Here is a 22777-nt window from a genome sequence, read left to right as displayed (position 1 = left end):
CCCTCACCCCATGTCACTGGCCCCGGAGGTGGGGTAAGTGCCCTCCTTCTCCTCATTGCTCCTTTGAGAACTTGGCCTTCTCTCCTCTTTTAAGAACTCCCAGCATCTGGGAGGCACCCCCACTCCTGCAGACTCTGATCCTTGTGGGATCTCCAGTCCACTAGCTAATCTCCACTCTCCATCCCCTCCCTCCCATCCTTATTTTCCTCTCTACCCGGCTTAGTTCCATGACTTTCTCTTGTCCTTGTGCCTCTCCAAGTTGCATGACTGAAAACCTCCATCCAACTTTGCCCACCTGCCCCAGAGCAGCTGGATGTGGCTGGGGAAGAGCAGAGGACCACGCTGACAGGTCGCCTCATTCTCTAGTCATTGCTGCACACCTCAAGTAGTGTCCCCGCAAGCCCTCTGCCCACCCTGGCCGCCCAGCGCCTGGCCGTAGCCAACTTCCTCCCCCCTCACCTCCCAAACTGTTCCACACCCTTCTTCTCCCTTCTCCTTTCTCTTCCTCTCTCCTCTTCCCTCCTCCAAACTCCAACCCTTCCTTACCTTCAGCAGACGACCTCACTTTTCATTTTCCCTGAGGAGAGAACGTGCTCGTCCTCCGTCTCCGCATCCCGCCATCTCCTCGCTGCATCTTGGCTGGAGAGCCTGTCTGGCCTCCCTCCTGTTCCCATAGCCAGTGACCCCTTTGCTCACTGAATCCCATCAGCCTATTTCCTCCTGTGATCTTCTCCTTTCTCCCCTACATCACCAGTTTTTCCCTCCTTGATGTTGAGTCATTCTATCAGCACACAAAATGCTGCAAAATCTTCCCAGGGATCTATTAAAACACCTCTTGATCCCTCTCTCTTCAAGCCCCATTCCTCTACTGCCCTTTTATGGTAGAATTGTGCCACAGGCTGCCTGGATTCCCTGTCTCTCCTTCCTTAGTTCTCCATTATCTTTTGAGCCTTCTTGAGTGAGACACAGTCTGGCAGAATCAAGTTTGCTTTTGTTCCTATCATGATGGCTTCCATCTCCCCAGGACCAGTGGACGTGCTTGGTCCTTCTCCGTTGATTGGCCTTCTCCTCCTCCTTATGCATCTGCTCTCCTAGTCTTGCTGATATCACACCACTTTGTTTTCCCCCAGCCCACCCTGTTCCTACTCAGTGCCCTGAGAAACACCCCTGACTCCTTGAATCCTCTAAATTCTGGAGTGCCCCAGGACCCACCCGGCTTCTGTCTTCGGCTTTCCTGTGTTTCCATTCAGATATATGGTTCCAGCCATTCTCTTGCTCTGAATAATATCTACATGCTCAACTCCAGAATTTCTTCTCTAACATTGCTCTGGGTTCACAGGTTCAGATTGATTCTCTAGTCTCTGTTCCATCTCTGACCCAACCTGTGCCAAGGTGGTCCTGGTTCCCCTCCTACTCCTCTCCCTGTTCTCCCTTAGACAGTGGCTCCTGCCATTCTGGTTCACACCAGAAGCATCGGGGTAAGACTTGATTTCTCTGTCCCACACTCATTGGAAAACCCTCCAGCACAGAAGCAAATCTTCCCTTTCTCCCCAGGCGCACCCCATCTGAGTCAGTGTGGCCTCTCCCTCTCTCTTGGTGAAATTGCAGCCTCTATTTTGTTCTCTATAAACTGTCCTCGGCACAGAAGGCTTCTTGCTGTCCTGGTCCCCTTGTTCACTCTGCTCAGTCACAGGAGCCTTTCATTTGTTCTCACGTGGGTCAGACCAGTTCCCACCAGCACCTTCACTTCTGTTCATCCTGGGACTTGGAGGCCCCACCTCTGTCCTCCGTGTCTGACTCCTGGTCATTCTCCAAAATGCTTCCTTGACCATAGGCCACTCAATAGCCACACCAGCACGACCCACCACACTCTCTCTCTTTGCCCTGCTTCCCTTCCGAGTACTTGAAAGTACATCACATTTTAATATTAATGTTTAACTTGCTTACATTTTGACTTTGGGAGCTGTCTTGACTTTGTAAGGCTCAAGTTCCTCCTCTGTAAACTGGGGAGAATAATAACATCCAGCTCTTGGGATCGATAAGAGGATCTTGCACCATCGTAAGTACCCAACAGTATCTTTTAAAATAATATACCTCTAACCTGAACTTCATCCCACCATTCAAATAAACAAGAATAACAAAATAGAATAACATTAGATAAATGAAGAGACGCAATAGCAAAACGAGTATGAATTGTGTTTTTTATTAATTTTCATCTATTGATATTTTCAATGATTCTTTAAAAAGCTTTGAATTCCCTTAAAAGTCTAAATATTATCCAAAATGAAAAGCTGAAAGAGTTGGAAACAGTTGTCTCTGTGAAGCAAGAATTGGGAGCAGGATAGAGTCCTGCTCTTCTTTATTACAACATTAATACTATTGGGCACTTTACTTTGTAGATATATAGTTGAGTTTTAAGAAGAAAGACTGGAAGGAAATACTGGGACCCGCTAACAAGAGCTCTCTGGGGTGGGGAAGATGGAATCATCAAATGTTCTTTCTTTCTTCTTTATGTTTTCTAAGTTCCCCAGATGATCCAGAATGTATTTCAAAACATTTTTTAAAATCATAGGCATGCTTTTCATATATGAACTGAGTATTAAAAGGCTAATGGAGGCTGGGTAGGATGCATTTGCAAAATGCTCCAAATTTTAAAATGTAACTTCTGGGGCACCAGGGAACCCCGCAGTCTAGTGTGGATACTTAGCAGCAGCTGCTAAGACCTTGAGACAGGCGGGTATCGGTGGCGGAGAAGAGGATTGGAAACAGGGTAAGGAAGGTAAGTGGGAAGGGAGGACGCCAACCCAGCATCCTGATTGCTCACAAATCGGTCCTGAGAACAAGAGTAATCACTTTGGGAAGATTTGGAGACAGTGGGAGAGGAGGCAGGCATGGCCAGAGACAGGTAAACAAAGGATAGACATTTTCAGGGTCATCTGACATTCTGAGCATCATATTTGCATTTAATAAAAACCTCTAACCAAAGCAAATTTGCAAAGAGACCATTTATTCCACATCTGGGAAGGGAAGCAGGCACTAAAAGCAGGGGCTCCCAGCCAGGCTGCCTGGAGGAGAAGGGGTGTGTCTTAATTCACATTCCCTCTGTTAACCTTGATGATGGCCAGGAGCTCTGTAATCTCTTTTGACATGCTGTAGAAATGTTTTGCAAATTCAAATGCTTAGAACTTTCAAATGTCAGGAGGTGAAGGGTCACTCTGCCTTCCCGTTTAATAGGAGCACTCCGTCTTTTGCAGGATGGATGGTCACAATATCACTTTGTAGCCTCATCTTCAACCATCGAGAGGGATCGGCAAAGGCCCTACTCCTCCTCCCGCACACCCTCCATCTCCCCTGTGCGCGTGTCTCCCAACAACCGCTCAGGTAAGAGGCTTCCCAGGGCCTTCCCAGGCCTTGGTTTCCCCTGAGCAAAGGAAAGGCTCTCACCCCAGTCCCTCAGCTGAGATGCACCCGGAGGGGAACTGACCCAACTTTGACTGGGAATATGAAATGCCTTTGTGTTATGTAAACACATATTCAGAACGAATTCTCTAACAGGTTCACATGCACAAATGCCTATCAGGAACCTGCCTTCAGAGAGGAGCAAGTGTAAGGAAGACTGTCGAGACTGTGCACATCAGGATTTTCCATGCGCAGTTTGTGAAACTTAGTCTGAGTTGCATTTTCTTTATCGTAATTGGGATAACAGAGTAGAGGACACGGGATATACTGTTTCTTTCTTTGGCATGACATGTATCTTGAGGGTCTCATAACTATTCTGTGTCCAGTTGGCTTTTTATTATTACCTACAAATCACTGATAAATTCTTACACCAAATTTTAACTTGTAAGTCATTCCATTTAATTTTCTAATTTTGTCACATTCCTCTTGCTTAAATTTTGAGCTTGACTCATACATTTATTTGTGAAAGTATTTTATGTTATACCACTTTTCAGTTGTTTGAAGGAATGCCAAAGATTAGATGGAAATAGACAAGGTAAAATACAAACACCTTGTTTAATAATATAAGCGGCATGGGTTTATTGTTCTTTTACCCAGAGTTCAAAAGTTTTTGAAACTTTTCATTTCTGCATTTTGGTTTTGTTTGGGGAATGAAGGACGGACAACAATTCTATGCCCTCACCAACCCAGCTCTCTTGGCTTCCGCACATGACTCCGTTTCCTTGCCCTCCCCAGCCCTCTCCCTGATGAGGTGATCATATTTCTGAAAGGATATTCTGGAGACATTGGCAAAAAACGCTGCCCACCAAAGTGGCCTCTCCACCCCGAGGACAATTGCAAATCCTTACACTGGCCCGTCAGAATGAAACCAGGGGGGAGCTTTAGACCGACACAAGGCACCCTCTCCAATCCGTGAAAGCCTCTAGGTCCAGCCTCCCATGAGGATCAGGAAGCCCTGTGACTGGGGACACTTCCACCTAAACTCGCAGTGCAGAGGTGGCCTCTTTGTCTTCTTTTCCTACAATTCTGGCAGGTTTAAAAGGATAAGGAGCATGGAGCCTGGGAAACACAAGGAAAGTTCAGGTAGAAGTAAGGAAGATAAAGTGGAGTAACAGTTCATAAGCCCCCCTCAGGAGCAGGCCGGGCTGGGGACTCAGCCATCCACCAGTGCCTTGGCATTTCCTAGGCCAGGCACATCGAGACACCTAATAAACACTTGTTTGCATGATTTGATTTTTCCCAGAGCTTAATCCTGATTTACTGGAGACTCAAAGCACCACTGCGTCTGAGGTCTCCGGAGATAATTACACACTTGACGTGGTTTAATAAACACCACCATCTGTGCAGTATTAGACTCTAATTTTAAAAGCTTTGGTTAAGAAGCTTCGAAAAATTATCCCTCCGTGATTGCATGGCAGCGGCTCCTCAAAGGGCAGCCGCTGCGTAGGAAGACCCAGAAGCAAAGCAGGAAAGAGAGAAAAGGAACTTTTCTGGAAAAAGACAGGGTGAGCAGAAGAGAGAGAAGGAGGCAGAGGGTGACGGAGGTGAGTGAGGCTCCAGCAGAGGGTGAGGGAGGTGAGTCGATCAGAGCAGCTGACGTTCTGAAACAGCAGGAAATGGACAAAGCCCAGCTGATCTAGGGGCTCTCGGGGACTTCATTGTTCTTGCAGAGGTCCCCCTTTTAGCTTCAGAACCCCAGGTATTAATACGATGCAGCCACCTGTTACAGAGCTGTGGCCTTCTGGGAAACCAAGGCAGCAGGAAGACCCCCTTCAAACCCCGATTCTTGTGATCATGTCAGAAAGATGTCAGACCTGTCGCTCAGAGTAACAGGAATGAGTTGATTGAGGGGATAGGAAAAGCGAAAGGGGACACTCTCAAAGGAAAGAGTGGGTCCTCAGAGAGGAGAGGGACAACGTGCCTCTCCTGCACTCCAGTTTTACTGGGGATCCAGTGACGTTTCCAGAGAGCCCACGGAGACCCACCTCTTCCCTTTTGACTGACAGCAGGCTGACATCAGACTTTCAAGGCCCCGCTGTCATGGCAACTGTGGGTCTCCTTGGCCCAGGATGACCCGTTCTGATTTCTTACAGATTTTTTGGTTAGGAGGAACCATCCTTGTCTCCCAGAGTTTCAGGATCTGGTCACAAAGGTTTCCTGGGTTCCTCCCGTCAACATTATCTCAGGCTGCGCTTCTCCTGCAGTTAACAGGTAGTTGGCTGAGGAATGTGACATGTCCTGTCCACCGAGGCCAGGCAGGGCTGCAGGTAAATGGCTTCTTGGGAAAGAAAGCCGGTGGGGGTCAGCTCAGTGGGCCCATTTTATGAAGTGATTCTCTTAACCTCATGTTCCCTCCATGAGGGAGCCACCATGTCTGTCTCCTGACAGACCAGGGTCACTTGCCCCAGGTATCCCAGGGTGAGCAGAGATGACCTTGATTTTGCTTTCATCGGTTTTTGAGAAGGTCAAGGGATTTCCAGGGAGGGAACTCTTCCTTTCCCTTTGGCTGGGACTTCTCTGAAGTACTTGTGCCTCTTGTTCTGGTGTGAAGCACCCACTTCCTCTCTGGCTGAGAGCTCCCAGGATCAGGAAGCTGGTGGCTCACAGCTCCACCTCTAGGGGCTCAGCAGGGATTTGTACACCGAAGATAAATAGTCTAACCGACAGGATTCAGTGATTCAGTAAACAGAGAGGTGCATGGGGGGCAAGCAGCCCTGCGCTGGGGCTGAGGGACCCTGCACATGTGAACAACGTGCAGAAAGGTAAACAGGTTGGCTGAGAAGGGGCTTGGCCGCTGGCAAAGAAGACTTGGTGCCTGCCATCAGAGTTCCCAGGGAGTCCTACCCTTCACCGTCCCCAGGCATGGATTCTGAGGCACCATCACTGAAACCTCAAACAAGCCAGGCCCAGGATCGGGTGGTGGAATACTAAATTCTCAGGTGTTTGGGTTAAGGAAGATGGTGGGGCACTGCATTAGGGTACAGAAGACCTGCATGCAACACCGATGGCCCACAGGGGGGAGCAGGACTGTCCCCAACAGAACACCCTGCTGCTGCTCCTTCCCTCCTCCTCTCTGCACCAGCTGGGCTACTGGGTGGCTACCAACCATTCCAGCTCCCACAAAAAATAGACCTTTTGGATTCACTTCTTTGCCTCCAAGTTCAACTTTTCCTCTGCTTTCGGTAGTGGCTCACTCCCCGGGTCCAACAGGGAATGAGTGGCTGGAGGGTTAGATGTGTGAGGGACTGACATGATGATCATCCAAGGACCTGAAGCAGGGACACCCTATCAGGAACAGAAGCTCTCTCAGCCCTGGCCCTGGGCCGCCTGGAGAGAAGCTTGGTGGGCTTGGTGATTTCAGCCCCACAAATCATCCCACGTGGACGGTCGTTTCCTCTGCCTTCCTCGAGAGCAGTTTCTGATGATGTTGACAACTCCACCTTTAAATCAAACTGCGTTGTTTCTAAACATGGATTCTTCATTATCAGTACAGGTTGAATATGTTTTGTTCCAAATGCTTGGGACCAGAGTATTTCATATTTCTGGATACACACACACACACACACACACACAGTGGTATATACCCAGAAATATGAAATACTCTGGCCCTGGCCCCAAGACAGACAGATAGATAGATAGATAGATAGATAGATAGATAGATATGGTATATCTTGGAGATAAGACTCCAGTCCAAACATGAAATTTATTTATGTTTTATATATACTTTACACATATAGCCTGAAGGTAATTTTATGTAATATTTTGAATAATCATCTGTTTTGACTGCAACCTATCACTTGAGATCAGGTATGGAATATTTCACCTTTGGTATAATGTCAACACTGAAAAAGTGTTTGATTTTGGAGCATTTCAGATTTTTGAATTTTGGGGTTAAGGATGCTAAAGCCAAAAAGGGGGAGGGGAGGAGAAATGGAGAGAGAGAGAGAGGGAAGGAGGGGAAAGAGAAAGAAAGCAAGACGGGTCTTGGGCAGGTCCTGTCTCTACCAGGGAAGATGGTCCCAGAAGTAATTTTTAAACACCTGCCTCTAAGCCTCACCTCTCACCAGTTGTCACAGAGTGAGGCAAAGTGATAAGTTCAAGAGCAAAAATCACCAAAAACTCTCAAGAGGCCACGCAGAGATATGGGGCCCCGGTGGAGCCGTGTCTTTGTGGCCTTAACTGCTCATGTGAAGAGGCAGACATGGTTTGGAATGAGCTGCAAAAAGACCATCCTTCTCATTTCTCCATCTAGCAAGTGCCCCAGCTTCACCTCGGGAAATGATCAGCCTCAAGGAAAGGAAGACGGACTACGAGTCCACCAGCAGCAACGCCACCTACCACGGGACTAAAGGCGAGCACACTTCCAGGAAAGACACCATGACAGGTGGGTGCCCTGGGACCTCCTCCTCAGGGCAGGGGACCGAGGGACAGGGAGGGGCTGGGACCTCGGCCGCAGTGGCTGTTGGGTCACCTGAGATCTTGATAGCCGCGATTCCCAGAAACGGGAACTGAGGAGATGAACCAAAGATATAAAAACTGCGCATCTTCGAGCTGGGAAGCACTAAGAGAAAATGTCCTCTACACACTTTTGATCTCACTGTTTCCTTCTCACCTTCCCAGCTTATCCTGTCCCCTCCAATTAGAAGGGAGAGTCAACATCTGTTTCTTCTTTGTGGGCACGACCCCTGGTGGGAGAGATTCCAAGATGCTGGTTGCTCTATAGCTCTACTTGCCCGTTAGGAAAGGAGGGGAGGGAAGGAGCATGGAACAGAGGGCAGGGGAGAGGACAGCCTTCAGAGAATCCCCCAGAACTCCTGTAGGAGGCATTGTTTCCTCTTGTCATGAGGCCTGCCTCATCCCACGGCGGATGGCCAGGAAGCTTCATTAGAGCCCACTCCTTGATATACCCAAAGGACTTACAATCAGTATACGACACTGACACAGCCACATCAGTGTTTATAGCAGCTCAGCTCACAGTAGCCGAGCTGTGGAACCCACCTGGGTGTCCTTCAACAGATGGTGGGTAAAGAAACTGTGGTAGATATACACAATGGAGTATGACTCAGCCTTCTCCAGGGTTTCCATAAATCTCCTTTCCACTGGTCCTCCTTTAAGAAGCAGGATAAAGAATATTATTAGAGAGAGGTTTATACTTTAAAAGCAGAACTTAACTTTCAGAGCTGAGAGACTCTAACAGGGGACCCACATGCTTCTTTTCCACACAGACATGGAGATGGGTCCCTCTGAAAATCAGTCGTGAGCAACAGGGCTTTCAGAGAGCATGGTTATATTAGATCATTCATAAAACTGGATGCAGAGGATGCAATTCTAAACAGACACTGAGACCCTGTTATCAGAGAAATCTTGAAAGCAGGGGGCACATTTCTCTGATATTATTTAGATGCAGACCTGCAGGGAAGCAGAATAGACAAATTGAATGATTTATTAAAATGTCCTCTAAACCCAGGACAGCTAAGATGAATTTTCCTAATAGCAAATGTATTTACCCCAGTGGCTGTCTTTTCCACATTAACTCTGTACGGCCGCATAAAGAAAAGCATAATAAACAGATGTTTTCACCCCCACTCAGAGGTCCACGTTCTGCCTCCTCAGGCAGACCCTCCCAGGGGTACGCCCTGTTTACTCCTGAAATGTCCTTTGGGTGGGAGAACTGAGCTCATTACAAGGCCATAGCTTATTAGTCTCCTTCTCTGTTTTTCCCCATAAATGTTGCCCCTGTCATAAACGAACATGAACAAAGAAAGCCGTGAATCTGAATGTTGAGTCCCTGGAGTGGAGATGTTCAGTGGAGAATCCAAGTGGTGCCAACCAGTCTGCATTAGTAGTGGCACCTAGTTCACCTGACCCATTCAGTTTCCAAAGATTATTGCGCCAGGTGGCCACATGGCCAGAAGTCTGGGACAACAAATTGAGATGATGGTTCTAAGAATAATTGTGAGATTGATTGTAGTGTTATCATTTAAGTTTAGTGTTGCTCTTTAACTCTCTGGCCCAGTAGAATCACTCAGAAGGCTTTTAAAGGTGGGTGTGATCACACTGAAATAGTTCCAATGGTATATGATGGTGCCCTGCCCACCTAATAAGATCAAACATAAAATCTGGTGTTTCCCACATTCAGCCTTCCTAGGAAATGGCAGGGGTCTGGACAACTCTGGTATTGAGTTTTATACACGTAAATCTTCAAACTTACTTAAAGGCTTAAACAGCCTTGCTCTAACTTATTTAAAAATGCAATGCAAAACTACACGATCAATCACATAGCAAGCCCATAACACTAAGATCTTTATTGAATGTGTGTAGACAGGGGAAGCTTCTCGGAAGCCAATAGGCGCGATGTAAAATCTAGTTTTTGGCATCACAAAAATGCTGGTGGTGGTGACTAAGAGAGCATGGTCATATCAGATCATTCATAAAACTGGATGCAGAGGATGCAATTCTAAACAGACACTGAGAAGGGAGGGTGGTGGGGGTGGGGGGTGGTTTGGTGATGAGGTGAGGATGGGTAATGAGGGTGGTGGAGGGGATGGTGTTGGCAAGTCTTGTTTAGGTGAAGGTGGAGGAGATATTAGTGGAGATGATGGTCTTGGTGGGAGGCAGTCTGTGGGGTTGGTAGTAAGGCTGCTGGTGGTGTTTATCCTAATATATAGAGGAGTGAATAAGTCCTCAGCCCAGCCGGGTGGGAGCCACTATTCCAGACAGGAATAGAAGCTGCCAAGCTTTTCTCCGGAGCCCTTTGGTCAATGCCTATAATTCACGTATTTACCTATGAAATCTGAATTTTTGTGTGTGACCTCCACACCAAAAGCAGTATTTTCTTTTTCTCATTCAAGAATAAACCCAAGGGGCTGGGGATGTGGCTCAAGCGGTAGCGCGCTTGCCTGGCATGCGTGCGGCCCGGGTTCGATCCTCAGCACCACATACCAACAAAGATGTTCTGTCTGCCGAGAACTAAAAAATAAATATTAAAAATTCTCTCTCTCTCTCTCTCTCTCTCTCTCTCTCTCTCTCTCTCTCTCCTCTCTAAAAAAAAAAAAAAAAAAAAAAAAAAAAGAATAAACCCAAGGGTACTGGGGATGAGCTCCGTGGTAGAGCACTATGCCTAGCATGTGCAGTGCCCTGGGTTCAATTCCCAGGACCACACCAAAAAAAAAAAAAAAAAAAAAATGTAATTTAAAAATTGATAACAAAAAAAGAATAAATGCAAGGGACATGTAATTTTGAGTGCAGGGGCATCCTGCCGTTCCCCACCTGGGACCAAACTCTGGGTTCAGGAAAGTCGCCCCGTGGGGAGGGAGGGTCAGCAGCTCCTTGGCCCAGCTGTCAGCTCCCTCCTGAGCTCTCAGAAAGCCAGGCCTCTGGGCTTTGTTCCACACTCCCCCACACCTTTCTGGGTTCATTTTCTCACTGAGATGAAGTCCCTTCGAGTATCTTCTATCCTGGGTGCCTCTGCCACTGAGAAGCCCAGGACCCCGCTCAGCTGTTCACTGAGGCGAGCAGGACTCTGCTTCTAGCAGTCACGGCCGCTGGAGAGCAAGCTCTGGTGTGGACGTTCACCGCAGGGCAGGGCTGCGGGTCCCTCAGCTCCTCGCCTGACTTAAGTGGATCCGGGATTCTGCCCTCCCACCTGAGCGTCCCAAATGCCGCTTCATCAGATGGTCTGGCCTGATTCTCCCCGGTTCTCACTTACACCTTTTAAAGCCTCTCATCTTCCAGATGTTGATTCCATCCGAAGCTGGGTATTTGGGGGATGATACAAAAAAAAAAAAGAAAGGCGTTTGTTTAAGTCAGTTTTGCATCGCTGTGACCAAAGACCTGGCAAGAACGAGGCAGAGGAGGAAAAGTTTATTTTGTCTCCCTGTTTCAGAGGTTTGCTCCGTGGTTGGCCGACTCGATGGCTCTGGACCTACGGTGAGGCAGGACATCGAGGCGGAAGGTGTGGCTGAGAAAGCAGCTCAGGATATGGCTGTTAGGAAGCAGAGAGAGAGAGAGAGAGAGAGATACAGACAGACAGCCAGACAGCCAGCTCTGCTCACCAGGGACAAAATAGAAACCCCAAAGCCTGCCCCGGGGACTCATCTCCTCCAGCCCCTCCCCCATTCCTCCTAGTCCCTTCCCAGTTAATCCCGGTGAGGGGTTCACGTGTGATCAGGTTCGGGCTCTCATAACCCTGCATTTCACCTCTGAACGTCCTTGCACGGGTGCAGGTGGTGGAGATGAGCTTCTGGGGCCACTTCCTCTGTGAACTAGCCCAGCATGTCCCTGTGAGTCCACTCAGTCCAGACACACCAGGGCAGGCCTCCTGGAGACCTCTGCTTCCTGAGGCCTTTCAGCCACACAGTCCCGTCTCAGCAGGGAGTGGGCCAAGAGTGGGGCAGAACTTCCAGGAGGGATAGCTTTCACTCAGAAACCACAAATCTAGTAGGAAGGGAGGCCGCGGCTCGACCAGGACAGAGGCTTTGTCCTCCCCTCTGCCCCGCCCAGGCGTCTCAGTGTCAGTTTGGAGGGACGTTTTCTGTCGGGAATCAGAGCTCTGACGGCGCTGTCCCGCAGTTTGTGCCTCCCTTCATCCATTCAGCAGATTGAGCCCTTACTCTGGGAGTGTCCCCTGAGGCCACACGCTGTGCCAGGCTCCGGGGGCATGGACAATGGTGAGAACACTACTGTCTATCCCCCACGTGGGCTTCTGCGCTGGTGGGCACAGGCAGGCAATGTGCGAGGTCATCAGGGGACACCCACCAGCAGGATCACTGCAGATGTTGAGAGGCATGAAGGGACTCCCTCACTGGAGCAGAGAGACAGGGCCGCCAGGTGGGAGGGTCCTTACCTGCCCTGGGCAACCTAAATAGCAAGAGGCAGCTGGAGTCTGGGGGAGGTAATTCCTAGAGGAAGATGGAGTACCGTCTCCCCGAAGCTGAACAAGCTGGGCTCACTCCACTGAGATAGGAGGGCTGGGCAGCCAGGGCCGCGGTACTAGAGAAGGAAGAGATGCCGCGGGAGGTCAGCTGGGGAAGATCACGCGGAACCTCGTGGACCAGGAAGGAGAGCGTCTCGAGTGGAGAGCACTGGGTATGGATGAGCAGAGGGAGTGACGTAATCCATCTGCCTGACAGTGCTCTCCCTGGGGGCTGGGAGGAGCAGACTGGGGGACAGGAAGCTGGGCCATCAGGGGATTTAGTGTCCAGGGAGAGAGGAGTGATGTGCATTCACCCAGAGAGGACAGCAGAGTTGTCTTTGAAGTTGAAGTTGTGCTCTCACCCCCGCTTCCTAAGCAGAATTTTCCAAGAGGAGGTTACTGCACAGTTACCGTGTGCCTGTGGGTAACCATCACGGGTGACAATGAACTTGAACCTGGATAGGCTGTGCAGGGCTGGGCCTATCTACAGCAGCCTGGTCTCTGAGAGAGCAGGTGCCGTGCGATGGATTTCATTATCCCTTGGACCCTGGAAACAAAGGCCAAGCCCTTCTTATTTCCAGAGTATTCTATGTCCCACTGACACTTGACAGACGGACTTTGTTGAGCTTTCTTCCACCGTGATCCTTCATCAGCTGTACCCTGATGGTAGTGCCTGAGCCCCTCCTGGAGGCCTGTGGCCTGCGCCTCAGGGTTCTGGGTAAGGAGAGGCACTGTCACCCACTGTCGGCCTGTGGAAGCTGCTGGCAGCTGGAGGGGGTCTTCCTCCTTCCTTTTGGCCACACCACAAGTGGGTGAGAAGCCAGGGGGGACCCTATCTCTGCACCTAGCAGGATTCAAAGCCACAGCCCCCCAGATGCACAGGGGACATTCAGGTGGCACCGTCAATTGGTCCTTTGGGCTGTGGAGAAATGAACTATCTGGATGATGACCGAGCACTTCTGTGAGCTCAAGTTAGAAATGTTATTCTTGTCATTCTTCAGCTAAAGACTAAGCTGCTGATACAGACTGCATGCTCCAGGGCAGGTGACGAGCCTCTATTATCTACCTGTTCTCACCAGAAAAGAAGGCGATAAAGCTCTCGAGGTGGCCACGTGTCTGCGGCACCTGCGCTGACCCTGTCTGTGCGGTGAGCAGTGTTGCCAGCGGCCGACGGGCCCAGGGTGAGGACAGCACCTCTGCTGTCTTTCTGCATCTCTCCATGTAAAACGAGGTCCAGGCTCAAAGCATCTCTCCTACTTGGAAGGGTTCTCAGGACGCCCGGCTCTGTCAGGGTGAAACTGGCCTCGAGAGCCATCATTCCTCGCTTGAAATCCTGCTTTCTTTGCTAACACTTTCGTTTTCCTTTTGTTTGTAGCTCAAAACACTGGGATTTCCACCTTGTATAGGAATTCGTACGGTGCGCCCGCCGAGGACATCAAACACAACCAGGTGAGTAAAGGCCGCACCTTTCTGTGCGGTTTTTCCATTCAACTCATGGGAAGTCACCTGGGATCTTTAAGACTTTAACTTTCACCTCACATCATCAGAGACCAGGAGCGATGTCCCCTGGTGTCCTCTCTCACACCTGCCACAGCAGACAGGTGGGTGGCCAGCGGAGTGCTCAGAACAGCCTCAGATCCTAAAACTACTTGGGATTTCATGGGAGCTCTTCCTGACCTGCTGGCAAAGCAAGTTCTCCACCGTGGTGCTGCTGGGCTTGGATGTGGTTTGTCCCCAGGGTTCCTGTGTAGGAGGCTGGGTCCTCTGGATGGCGGCATTGAGGTGGTGGGGCCTTAAGAGGTGGAGCCTAATGGAAGGTCATTGAGACCCTCAGAAGTGATGAAGGTGGTTCTCATGGGATCTGAAGTTAGTTCTCTCAAGAGCAAGTTGTTTTAAACAAAGCCATCTCCTCCTTGGGCTTCCTGTTTCTTCACGTGATCCCTCTCACACATGTTCTCCAACCATTGTCATACTATCCACCATGTGGTCCTCACCAGAGCCAGGCCAGTACCAACAACATGCCCCTGAGCCTCCAGAACTGTGAGATAAATGAACCTCTTTTCTTTGTAACATTACCCAGCTTCAGGTGTTTCATTACAGTAACAGACACCAGACTAATATAGGTATAAAGCTAAAAGAAAGTCCCCAGTAGATAAGTGTAAGGTGTCATTGGCTAAACAGAAACTGCCTAATTTCTGGGCAGGAATTGAATAGCTCCTGTAACAGAGCCAACTCTATTAGGAAGAAAACATTCATTACACATGCTAGTTACCAATAACACAGAAACATCAAGTTCAATCTAAATAACCAAATAGAAAGCACTGAACATGCCTTGCTGAGCAAAGTCTAGTTGAGGAACAGCATAATCTGTATCACCTGGGAGCTCATTACAAGTGCAGAACAGGGTCTTCTCTGGTGCCTTAACCCATTCCAGATCTTCTGCAGGAGAGCCGCATTCTAATAAGATGCCCCAGTGATTTGTGTGAACATTCCTTGTTTTAGGAGCTCTGAATCATAGACCCTGAACTAATATGAATCTGTAGGTGTTTGGTTTTTTTTCAGCAAACATTCATTGAAACATTCATTTTTTTCTGGGGTTCTGCAGGAACTATGAAAGCAAAGGGGCAAAGCTTGTGCCTCGTATTTGATTGACAACCTCTCTCTCCCTCCCTTGGTGGGCCTCACAGCAAGACCAACCCCCCATAGCTGGTTGCTCTTAAGAACTGTCAACAGGAACCGTTTCTGCTTGTGTCTTATGTTCCTGCCACACTTCAGGAAAGTTGAGTTAAGAAGAAAAACCTGAAAGCCATGTACCAGTAACCAGATAAAGGAAGCATGGAAGGGAAATGTGTAGGTTTGGAACAGCATCCCAGCACCCTGCAGGGTAGCATCTCCCCCTTCAAGCAGGTGCAGATGTCCTTCCTGAGCAGAACCATCTGGGTGGGAGAGAAGGACACCAGGCTGTCTCCTTGACCTTAAGTCATTTTTTCCTCTAATCAGACATCAGCAGGAGATATGACCATCAGCAGAGGAGTTAGCCTCTCACCCTCAATTTTCCATCCAACTGCAATCATTCTGGAAGACATCTGGTGTTGTGTGTGACCCCCTGGTGAATGCAATGGCCCTGCTTCCTCCTGACACATTGCTAACAGCTAATCGGCCTCCCTGAAGTTCTGGTCTTTACTAAAAGCAAAGAAGCCAACAAATAAATAAATCAGGTCATGAGCACTAGACGAGGTCACCAGCGTGGCTCGCCATTGCACACATGCCAATGTACCTGCCTGAGCATAAAGGAAAACAGAAACAAAATGTCTGGGAATGCCGCCTCCTTCTGTGGAAAGCAACCACTTTTCTTATAGAAAGTACTGCAAAATTCTGTCAGCGCAGTGAGCAGACTGTCTCTAGCTCTTAGGGAGACCTGTCGGGAGGCACTAGGACTCTGATTTTGCATTCGAGAGTGTAAGATTAGTCTTTAGTTCCCAGGGTACAGAGAAGCTCGTCAGCAGAACCAGTGAATTCCACACCCACCTTCCCTGGAATCCCACACTCTTGGCAATGAAAAAGCACCCTGGTGTGGCCAGGAGTCCTGGGTGCCTCAGGATGTGGCTACAGAGGGTTCCAGAGACTGCCTGCTATCTAGACGTAGGGACAAGCCACAACTGTCCCAAGGGACACCTTCTGAAGAATATTCTGGGCCCTTATGCCAATTAGAACTGATGGGCTAAGATGGCGTCCTGCATGGAGGGAGCCAGTCCAGTGTAGCCTCTCCCCAGCACTGCCCGGACGTCCATCTCAGGGTGAAGCCTGCAGGCCCAGAGGTTCTGGTGAATGTGCTGAACCCCCTGCCCGCACCCGGGAGGAACCTGAGCACCACAGCTGTGACCACAGGGGAGCCCTCCCAGAGCTGAGTCCGGTGGTCACAGCTCCATGCCCTCCTTGTTCCTGAGCAGGGCAGCAAGGGGAGGGGACAGTTGGGCTGTCTGTCAAATTCTAATACGACGCAGCATTTTTAAAATATCCGCCAGAGAGCTCTTCCCCCCCTAAAAATCACTATCACACCCCAGTGAGCCTGCAAAACAGAATCAAATGCCATGCTTACAGGGACTCCGTTACCGAGTGAGTCTGTCTCTATGTGGAGCTTCTCCTCTTGAGGGCTCCAGTCGGGTGGTTCCGAGACGCCCTTGTAGACGGGGTCCATGATTGGATCCTCAGGTGGGCAGGGCCAGCCATTTCCAAGTGGAAGGCCTTCATTTTAGGAGCTTTCCTGGACAGAGTGACCTCTCCACTTTTCGCCTGAACAGTTGGACTGGGAGGAATGTTCTGGAGTTTGTTGAGGGTCAGCTCCCCTCTGCTGAGCCCTCGAAACTTCTGTGTCTCAGCCACCAGTGGGGCCTCGGGAGCCTCACAGGGGAGGAGATGAGTTCCTGTGGACCTCCGAGAGGAGGCCAAGGACTTGAGGGCGGAGAACAGGGCAGCAGCTCTGGAGGCATGGCCAAGTCTGATGGGGGACAGGGCATCCCCCGTGACCCAGGGGGAGGAGCCAGCTCTGCTCTGCCCTGTGACTACCTGGAACCCCACTTACAGATCAGCAAATTCAGAGCTTAAGGACTCCTAGAAGAAACAACTAATCCTGTAGAATAAAGTTGGTGGCCCCGGGGTTCACGTCTGGGGTCCGTGGGTCACAGGCACCATTGTAAGGGTTGTCCAGTTGTATTCTCTGAAAGTCCTGTTGAGTTTCTACCAGTCTATCCCATGCTTATAAAGAGAAGAGCCTTATTTAACTTTATGTATGTGGCCGGCAGTGGGCTTTTGTTGTAAACTAGAAGCAAAGGGATTTGTGTTTTGCTTGTAACAAAACCAGCATCTTGAGTCTGTGTGTGTGTGTGTGTGTGTGTGTGTGTGTGTGTCCATGTGTCCGTGTGTCCTCAGTCCCACTGTCAGGTAATAGTGCCCATAGAGATGAGGAAATTGAGATTTAAGGAGGATAAGTTTTGACTTCAGTCACTCAGCTAGAAAGAGGCAAAGACTCAACCTGATTTTTCTGCCTCATTCCATTTTTCCCTCTTCTCTGCCAATTTGGTTCTCAAATTTGGGAATTTGAATTCCCCTAAGGGATGTTAAAACACTGATTGCTGAGCCCCAACCCCAGAGTTTCTAATTCAATAGGCCCGATAATTTGCCCTTTGAACAAGCTCCCAGGGAGTGATGCTGATGCTGCTGGGACCACCATTTGCAAACCACTGAGATTACCATGTGGCCTCCTTTGTTAATACTCTGACTCTTCATATTTCCCAGTATGGAAAAGTTTGAAGATCTTTTATGGGCAGATATTTCCCTTGTGTTCAAAATAAATCCCGTTTGCTGGCTGTATGAGTCTGTTTTCTGTAGTTATAACAAAATACCTGAGTCTGAGTCGTGTATAAAGAAAAGAGGTTTATTTAAATCCCAGTTTGGGAAGTTGAAAGTCTGAGAGCAGGAGGCCCCATCTGTTCCAGCCTCTGGTGAGATCCCCTCGGTTGCATTACAACCTGGCAGAGAAGCACAAAGGGAAAATGACTGCATCCAAATGAGGCCCAGCCCATGGGGTGGCTTCATTTTATAAAGCCCCATTCTCAACCACACAAATTTAGTCTGGAAGACCAGCATTAATCTCCTCCAAGGTACTGCCTCCAAGACCCACTTGTCTCCCGCTAGGCCCCACCTCTTGAGGTTCCACCAACTCACAATACCCCACTGATGACCGAGCTTCCAGCACATGACCCTTGGTGGGTCAGAGCACATCCAGACCAGAACACTGGGCAATGTGGCGGGGAGCAACCACAAAGAAGTCTTGTGTTCTAGTGCTAGCAGAGTTGGGAGGGCTTTGAAACCAAGCTCCTTAATTTGTATTAGACATTCTACTAGGTGAGGGGAAAGTGGAGCTAAGATGGCCTCACAAGAACAGGAGTCACAGCACAAGCACAAAGAGCATGGGCCCCCCCCCCAGCCCCACGTGAGCTGGCCACACATCCCCTTCCTGGAGAGGATGCTGCCTGAGGGCAAGCCAGCCACAGCATCAGATCCTTGGGTGAGCCAGGCTTCTCTGCACCACGGCAGACACCCACATTTAGAAATTCCCACCACTGCATAGGGTCGTCCTCCTTCCTTGATAGAATTCAGTTTATGCAAACTGCACGATATTTTTAATGCATGTATTTTTAGCTCTTTTCTGGGGTGGGCTTATATTTGAGAGCATCTCATCTGCCAAATTTTTAACACATTTAGATATTTATTCCCTTAGGGAAAATTGTAAAATTCAGCCAACTTTTTTCCACTATGGATGTGTTCCACCAGCCAACATTCCTCCCACCAGGCCAGGGAGCAATTCAGTCCCTCCAAACGCAGCAGTGCCACCCACTACCCATCCTAAGTAGTTTGTTGACCTGTGCACTCAGCACAGCCTTAGAAGGGGTTGATGTGGGACTTTATGAACAATACAGGTGAACTGAAGAAGGTAAGTGCTTCAGATAATAAGTTATACCCAACTCTCAAATGTGCCCCAACCAGAGAATGTGACAACACGTTGACCCTGGAAATGACTAAGCAGCAGATGCAGCCTCATGAGTGACTTCCCCTGAGGTCCCCCCTGTCTCCAGCAGTGCCCTCGGGAGGCCATGACCAGCATAACACACACCTCTCCTTGGCCTATGTCCACTGACCTCCTTGCTTATCACAGGGTCTGGAATCAGCTCCGTGAGGACAGCCCTCCAAGGTTGGCCACCATGACTTTGTGGAAACACTACTGGCACAAAGAGAGCATAGACCTTAGAGTGACCAGGCATATGTTCAAATTCCAGCTCCACAGCCTCACTCGCCATGGTGTCTAGAGAAGCTGCTTAATGACTCTGAACCTCAGATTCCTCTCCTATAATTAGAGATGGATGGATAGATGGACGGATGGGTGGATGGATGGGTGGATGGATGGATGGATGGATGGGTGGATGGATGGGTGGATGGATGGATGGATGGATGGACGGATGGGTGGATGGATGGGTGGATGGATGGATGGATGGATGGATGGGTGGATGGATGGATGGATGGATGGATGGGTGGATGGATGGATGGGTTGATGGATGGATGGATGGGTGGATGGATGGATGAGTGCGTGGATGGATGGATGGATGGATGGGTTGATGGATGGATGGATGGGTGGATGGATGGATGGATGATATCAATATAGGTAGACATATACATTTATTGCCCTTTGAAGAGTAAACAAAACAGAATTTGTTAAATGTGGAAAATGGTGCCTACTGAATAGAAACAATAAATTCTGGTGTCCTTCTGTGTGAGTTTTCTAACCTCCCACCTGTAAGCCTTGCTATGCTCCGTTCTCGGACAGCTGCACCCAAGTGGGGTGGAGAAGGTCCACAGAGCCCACAGCTCTTGGTGGAGTAGCCCAGGTCACCTGTGCCTATGTACACAGTCTGTGTGGTCAGAGCAGGTGTTGTAGATTATTTCCGAATGTTCCCCTCCTCTCCAGGCTCTTGGGCTAACAATGGTTTGTGCACTATGGACTTTTGGATTCTCATGCATTCCGCCACCACTAACTAGACATGTGGATGTTCTGAGCACTTCTGTGACGAAGCTCACTGCTTCTTAGAAGAGCAGGTCGATTACTAACATAAATCAATTACATATAAAAGAGGGAGTTTCACTTCCTTGAGAGAAGAAATATGTGCGGGCCATTAGAGACATTCACTCATACACAACGTGCTAATTGCAAATCATTATTTACTAACTGAGACCAATTTCTAGAGGGTGTTTCCATGCTGAACCTTAGTTAAATTAATAGGAAATTACCGAATGCTGGAAAGTGATCTAACTGTATTTTTAAGAGTGTTTTAATTGAAACCAGACCTCCTCCTCCGTGACTGCAGTAGCAGAGCTGGTGCATCCCTGCATTATGCACTAGCTGAGAGGGTCTCCCTTACCCCACACCTTGAGGGGTCCTGCTCACCTTGGGGGCAGGGACTTGGAGAGGAACCCCAGAGCCAGTCAGAAGGGAAAAGGCTTGTTCTGTCCCCAGGTGGTAAATATATTATCAGCCCATGAACACACTGGGTCTCACTCTCCCTAAAGCCAAGCAGAGGAACTGACTCTTGACTTTCATGTATCTCCTAGGCTCCTGTAATCCCTGAATGTTCCTAGGCCATACATCAAACAGTAATGTGCAGAGGGCAAAGCCTAGGGGGGTACTGAGGTGGCCCAGGGGGAAACCAGACAATTGTGAAGACCCCTCCCTGCTAATCCAAGGCTTCATCACACAGCATACTTGAGCCCACCAGTTCTTGATAGCACCAAGTTAGGGAACATTTTGTCCCTCTGAGTGCAGAGTATTTGGAGTGTGCATCTAAGGCTGTGGTCCCTGGTCACTCAGGAAGGTGTGAGGGAGTGGCCCAACCACAGGGAAGCCTCAGTCCCCTGTGTGCACACAGGACTCAGAAGCATGTTGATGATGGTCCTCTACACCGGAGGGAAGATCCCTGAGTGGCCATTAGACCTTGTGCATCTTCATGTCTCCTGGAGATGGCAGTACCTGAGTGTGATACCAGAAAATGCAGAAAAGATGAAAGTCAAGTCCATGTGTTCTCTAGCTCTGGTCTACACCACTTTAATTTTAAAAGGTTAGCTAGTAAAATGGTGTGGCCACTATGGCAGACAGTGTGATGCCTCCTTGAAAGAATTACCCTTTGGCCCACTGCCGGGTGCTGACCCAGGAGAACCAGAAGCAGGGACCCATAGACCCTGGTGCACCGTGATCCTCGCAGCCTCACTCCCAAGAGCCAGAAGGTGGGAAGATCCTCAGTGTCCATGGATGGAGGAAAGATGAGCCAAACATGGGTTGTCCCTAGAAGGGAGTCTCTTTCAACATACAAAGCAGGGACATCCTGGCACATGTTACAACATGAATGAACCATGAACACATTATGCTGCGTGAACAGGCTGGACACACAACAACTGGTCCTGTACAACTCCATTGACCAGAGCTCTGGAGCAGGGAATTCAGAGAGAGAGAGAGAGTAGAATGTGTGTTCCAGGGGTGAGGGAGGAGGTGGGTGGTGCTTAGTGAGTGCCAGCGAGCCTGTGTGGGGTGGGGAGGAAGTTGTGGGAGGGGATGGGGGGTGGCTACACAACATCCCTGAGCAGGGCACTCCAGCCTGTTCACAAGGGCCAGTTTTATGTTATGTCAACTTTGCCACAATAATAATGAGAGCGAGAGGAGTACGCAGAAGGATAACGTGTGGACCCAAGAACCCGTTCTGAAACTGTGATATATGTGCACAGTAGCATATTATTCAGCCACACAGAAAACCGCCTCCTGTGATCTGCAGCAGCAGGGTTGGAACGGGACGATTCTGTGTTGGGTCAAAAAAGCCGACACAGCAGGGCGAGTGCCCCAGGTCCTCACTCATGCCTGGAAGAGTGGATGCAGAGAGTAGAACAGTGGTCCCTGGAGACTAGGAAGGGAGAAAGAGGAGGGGTGGGAGGGAGGTGGATAACGTGCTCCAGAATCCAGTTACAGGGGAGGAACACCGCAGGGTGACCACAGGACACAGCACATTCCACATATTTTATAAAGAGGGCGGTTCAAAGGTTCCCAGCACAGATAAATGATAAATGTTGGAGGAGACAGAAAGACTCATTGCACCGATTTGATCCTGGCTTGTTGTGTATCTGTACAATCATTTCAGCTCACCCATAATTATGATCAATTTAATTTTTTTTCTTAAAAAAAAAAAAGCACAGGTGGCAGCCTTGGGAGAATGCTCAGGGGTGAATGCCCAGCACGGAGTGGGCTTTTCTCCGAGGCCGGGTGGAGTGGCTTGGCGGGAGGGAGCTGGTGGAAAATGAGTTAACCCAGCCTGGCTCTCCCCTCTGCCCTCACAGGGTTCAGCACAACCAGTCCCCCAAGAGCCCAGCAGAAAGGATTACGAGGCCTACCAGCCGTTTCAGAACTCCACGAGGAATTACGACGAGTCCTTCTTTGAGGACCAGGTCCACCACCGCCCTCCTGCCAGCGAGTACACCATGCACCTGGGCCTCAAGTCCACGGGCAACTACGTCGACTTCTACTCGGCAGCCCGTCCCTACAGCGAACTGAACTATGAAACGAGCCACTACCCGGCCTCGCCCGACTCCTGGGTGTGAGCCGGCCAGGCGCCCGGAGCAGTGCATGTGCATGCAGACACCACGAGACATTTCTCCCCACCCTGCAAATTTAGTTTGTTCAAGCCTGTTCCATAGGAAGGCTGTGATAACCAGTAAGGGATTATTAAGAGCTATTTTAGAAAGCTAAACGAATCAGACGTTAACTCGGCAAACGGTAGATCCTAAACACGACAAGGGGCCACACTGTTCTAG

The 22777-nt window shown here is 49.4% G+C and overlaps 1 protein-coding gene across 2 annotated transcripts in view; it reads left to right on the top strand.

The window, feature by feature from the left end:
- The window catches only part of Ctnnd2 (catenin delta 2), a 706435-nt gene extending 683871 nt beyond the window's left edge, over positions 1-22564 (top strand). For both annotated transcript variants that reach the window (XM_077795427.1, XM_077795424.1), the window contains 4 exons: positions 3255-3381; positions 7712-7843; positions 13749-13822; positions 22304-22564. In XM_077795427.1, the coding sequence (XP_077651553.1) occupies positions 3255-3381; positions 7712-7843; positions 13749-13822; positions 22304-22564 (594 nt within the window). The remainder of the gene's footprint in view (positions 1-3254; positions 3382-7711; positions 7844-13748; positions 13823-22303) is intronic.
- Positions 22565-22777: the final 213 nt, after the last annotated feature.

Source organism: Urocitellus parryii, chromosome 1 (genome assembly GCF_045843805.1).
Source record: "Urocitellus parryii isolate mUroPar1 chromosome 1, mUroPar1.hap1, whole genome shotgun sequence".
NCBI lineage: Eukaryota > Metazoa > Chordata > Mammalia > Rodentia > Sciuridae > Urocitellus > Urocitellus parryii.
Note: the sequence above shows the minus strand (reverse complement) of the source record. Positions and strands in the feature narration are given on the sequence as shown.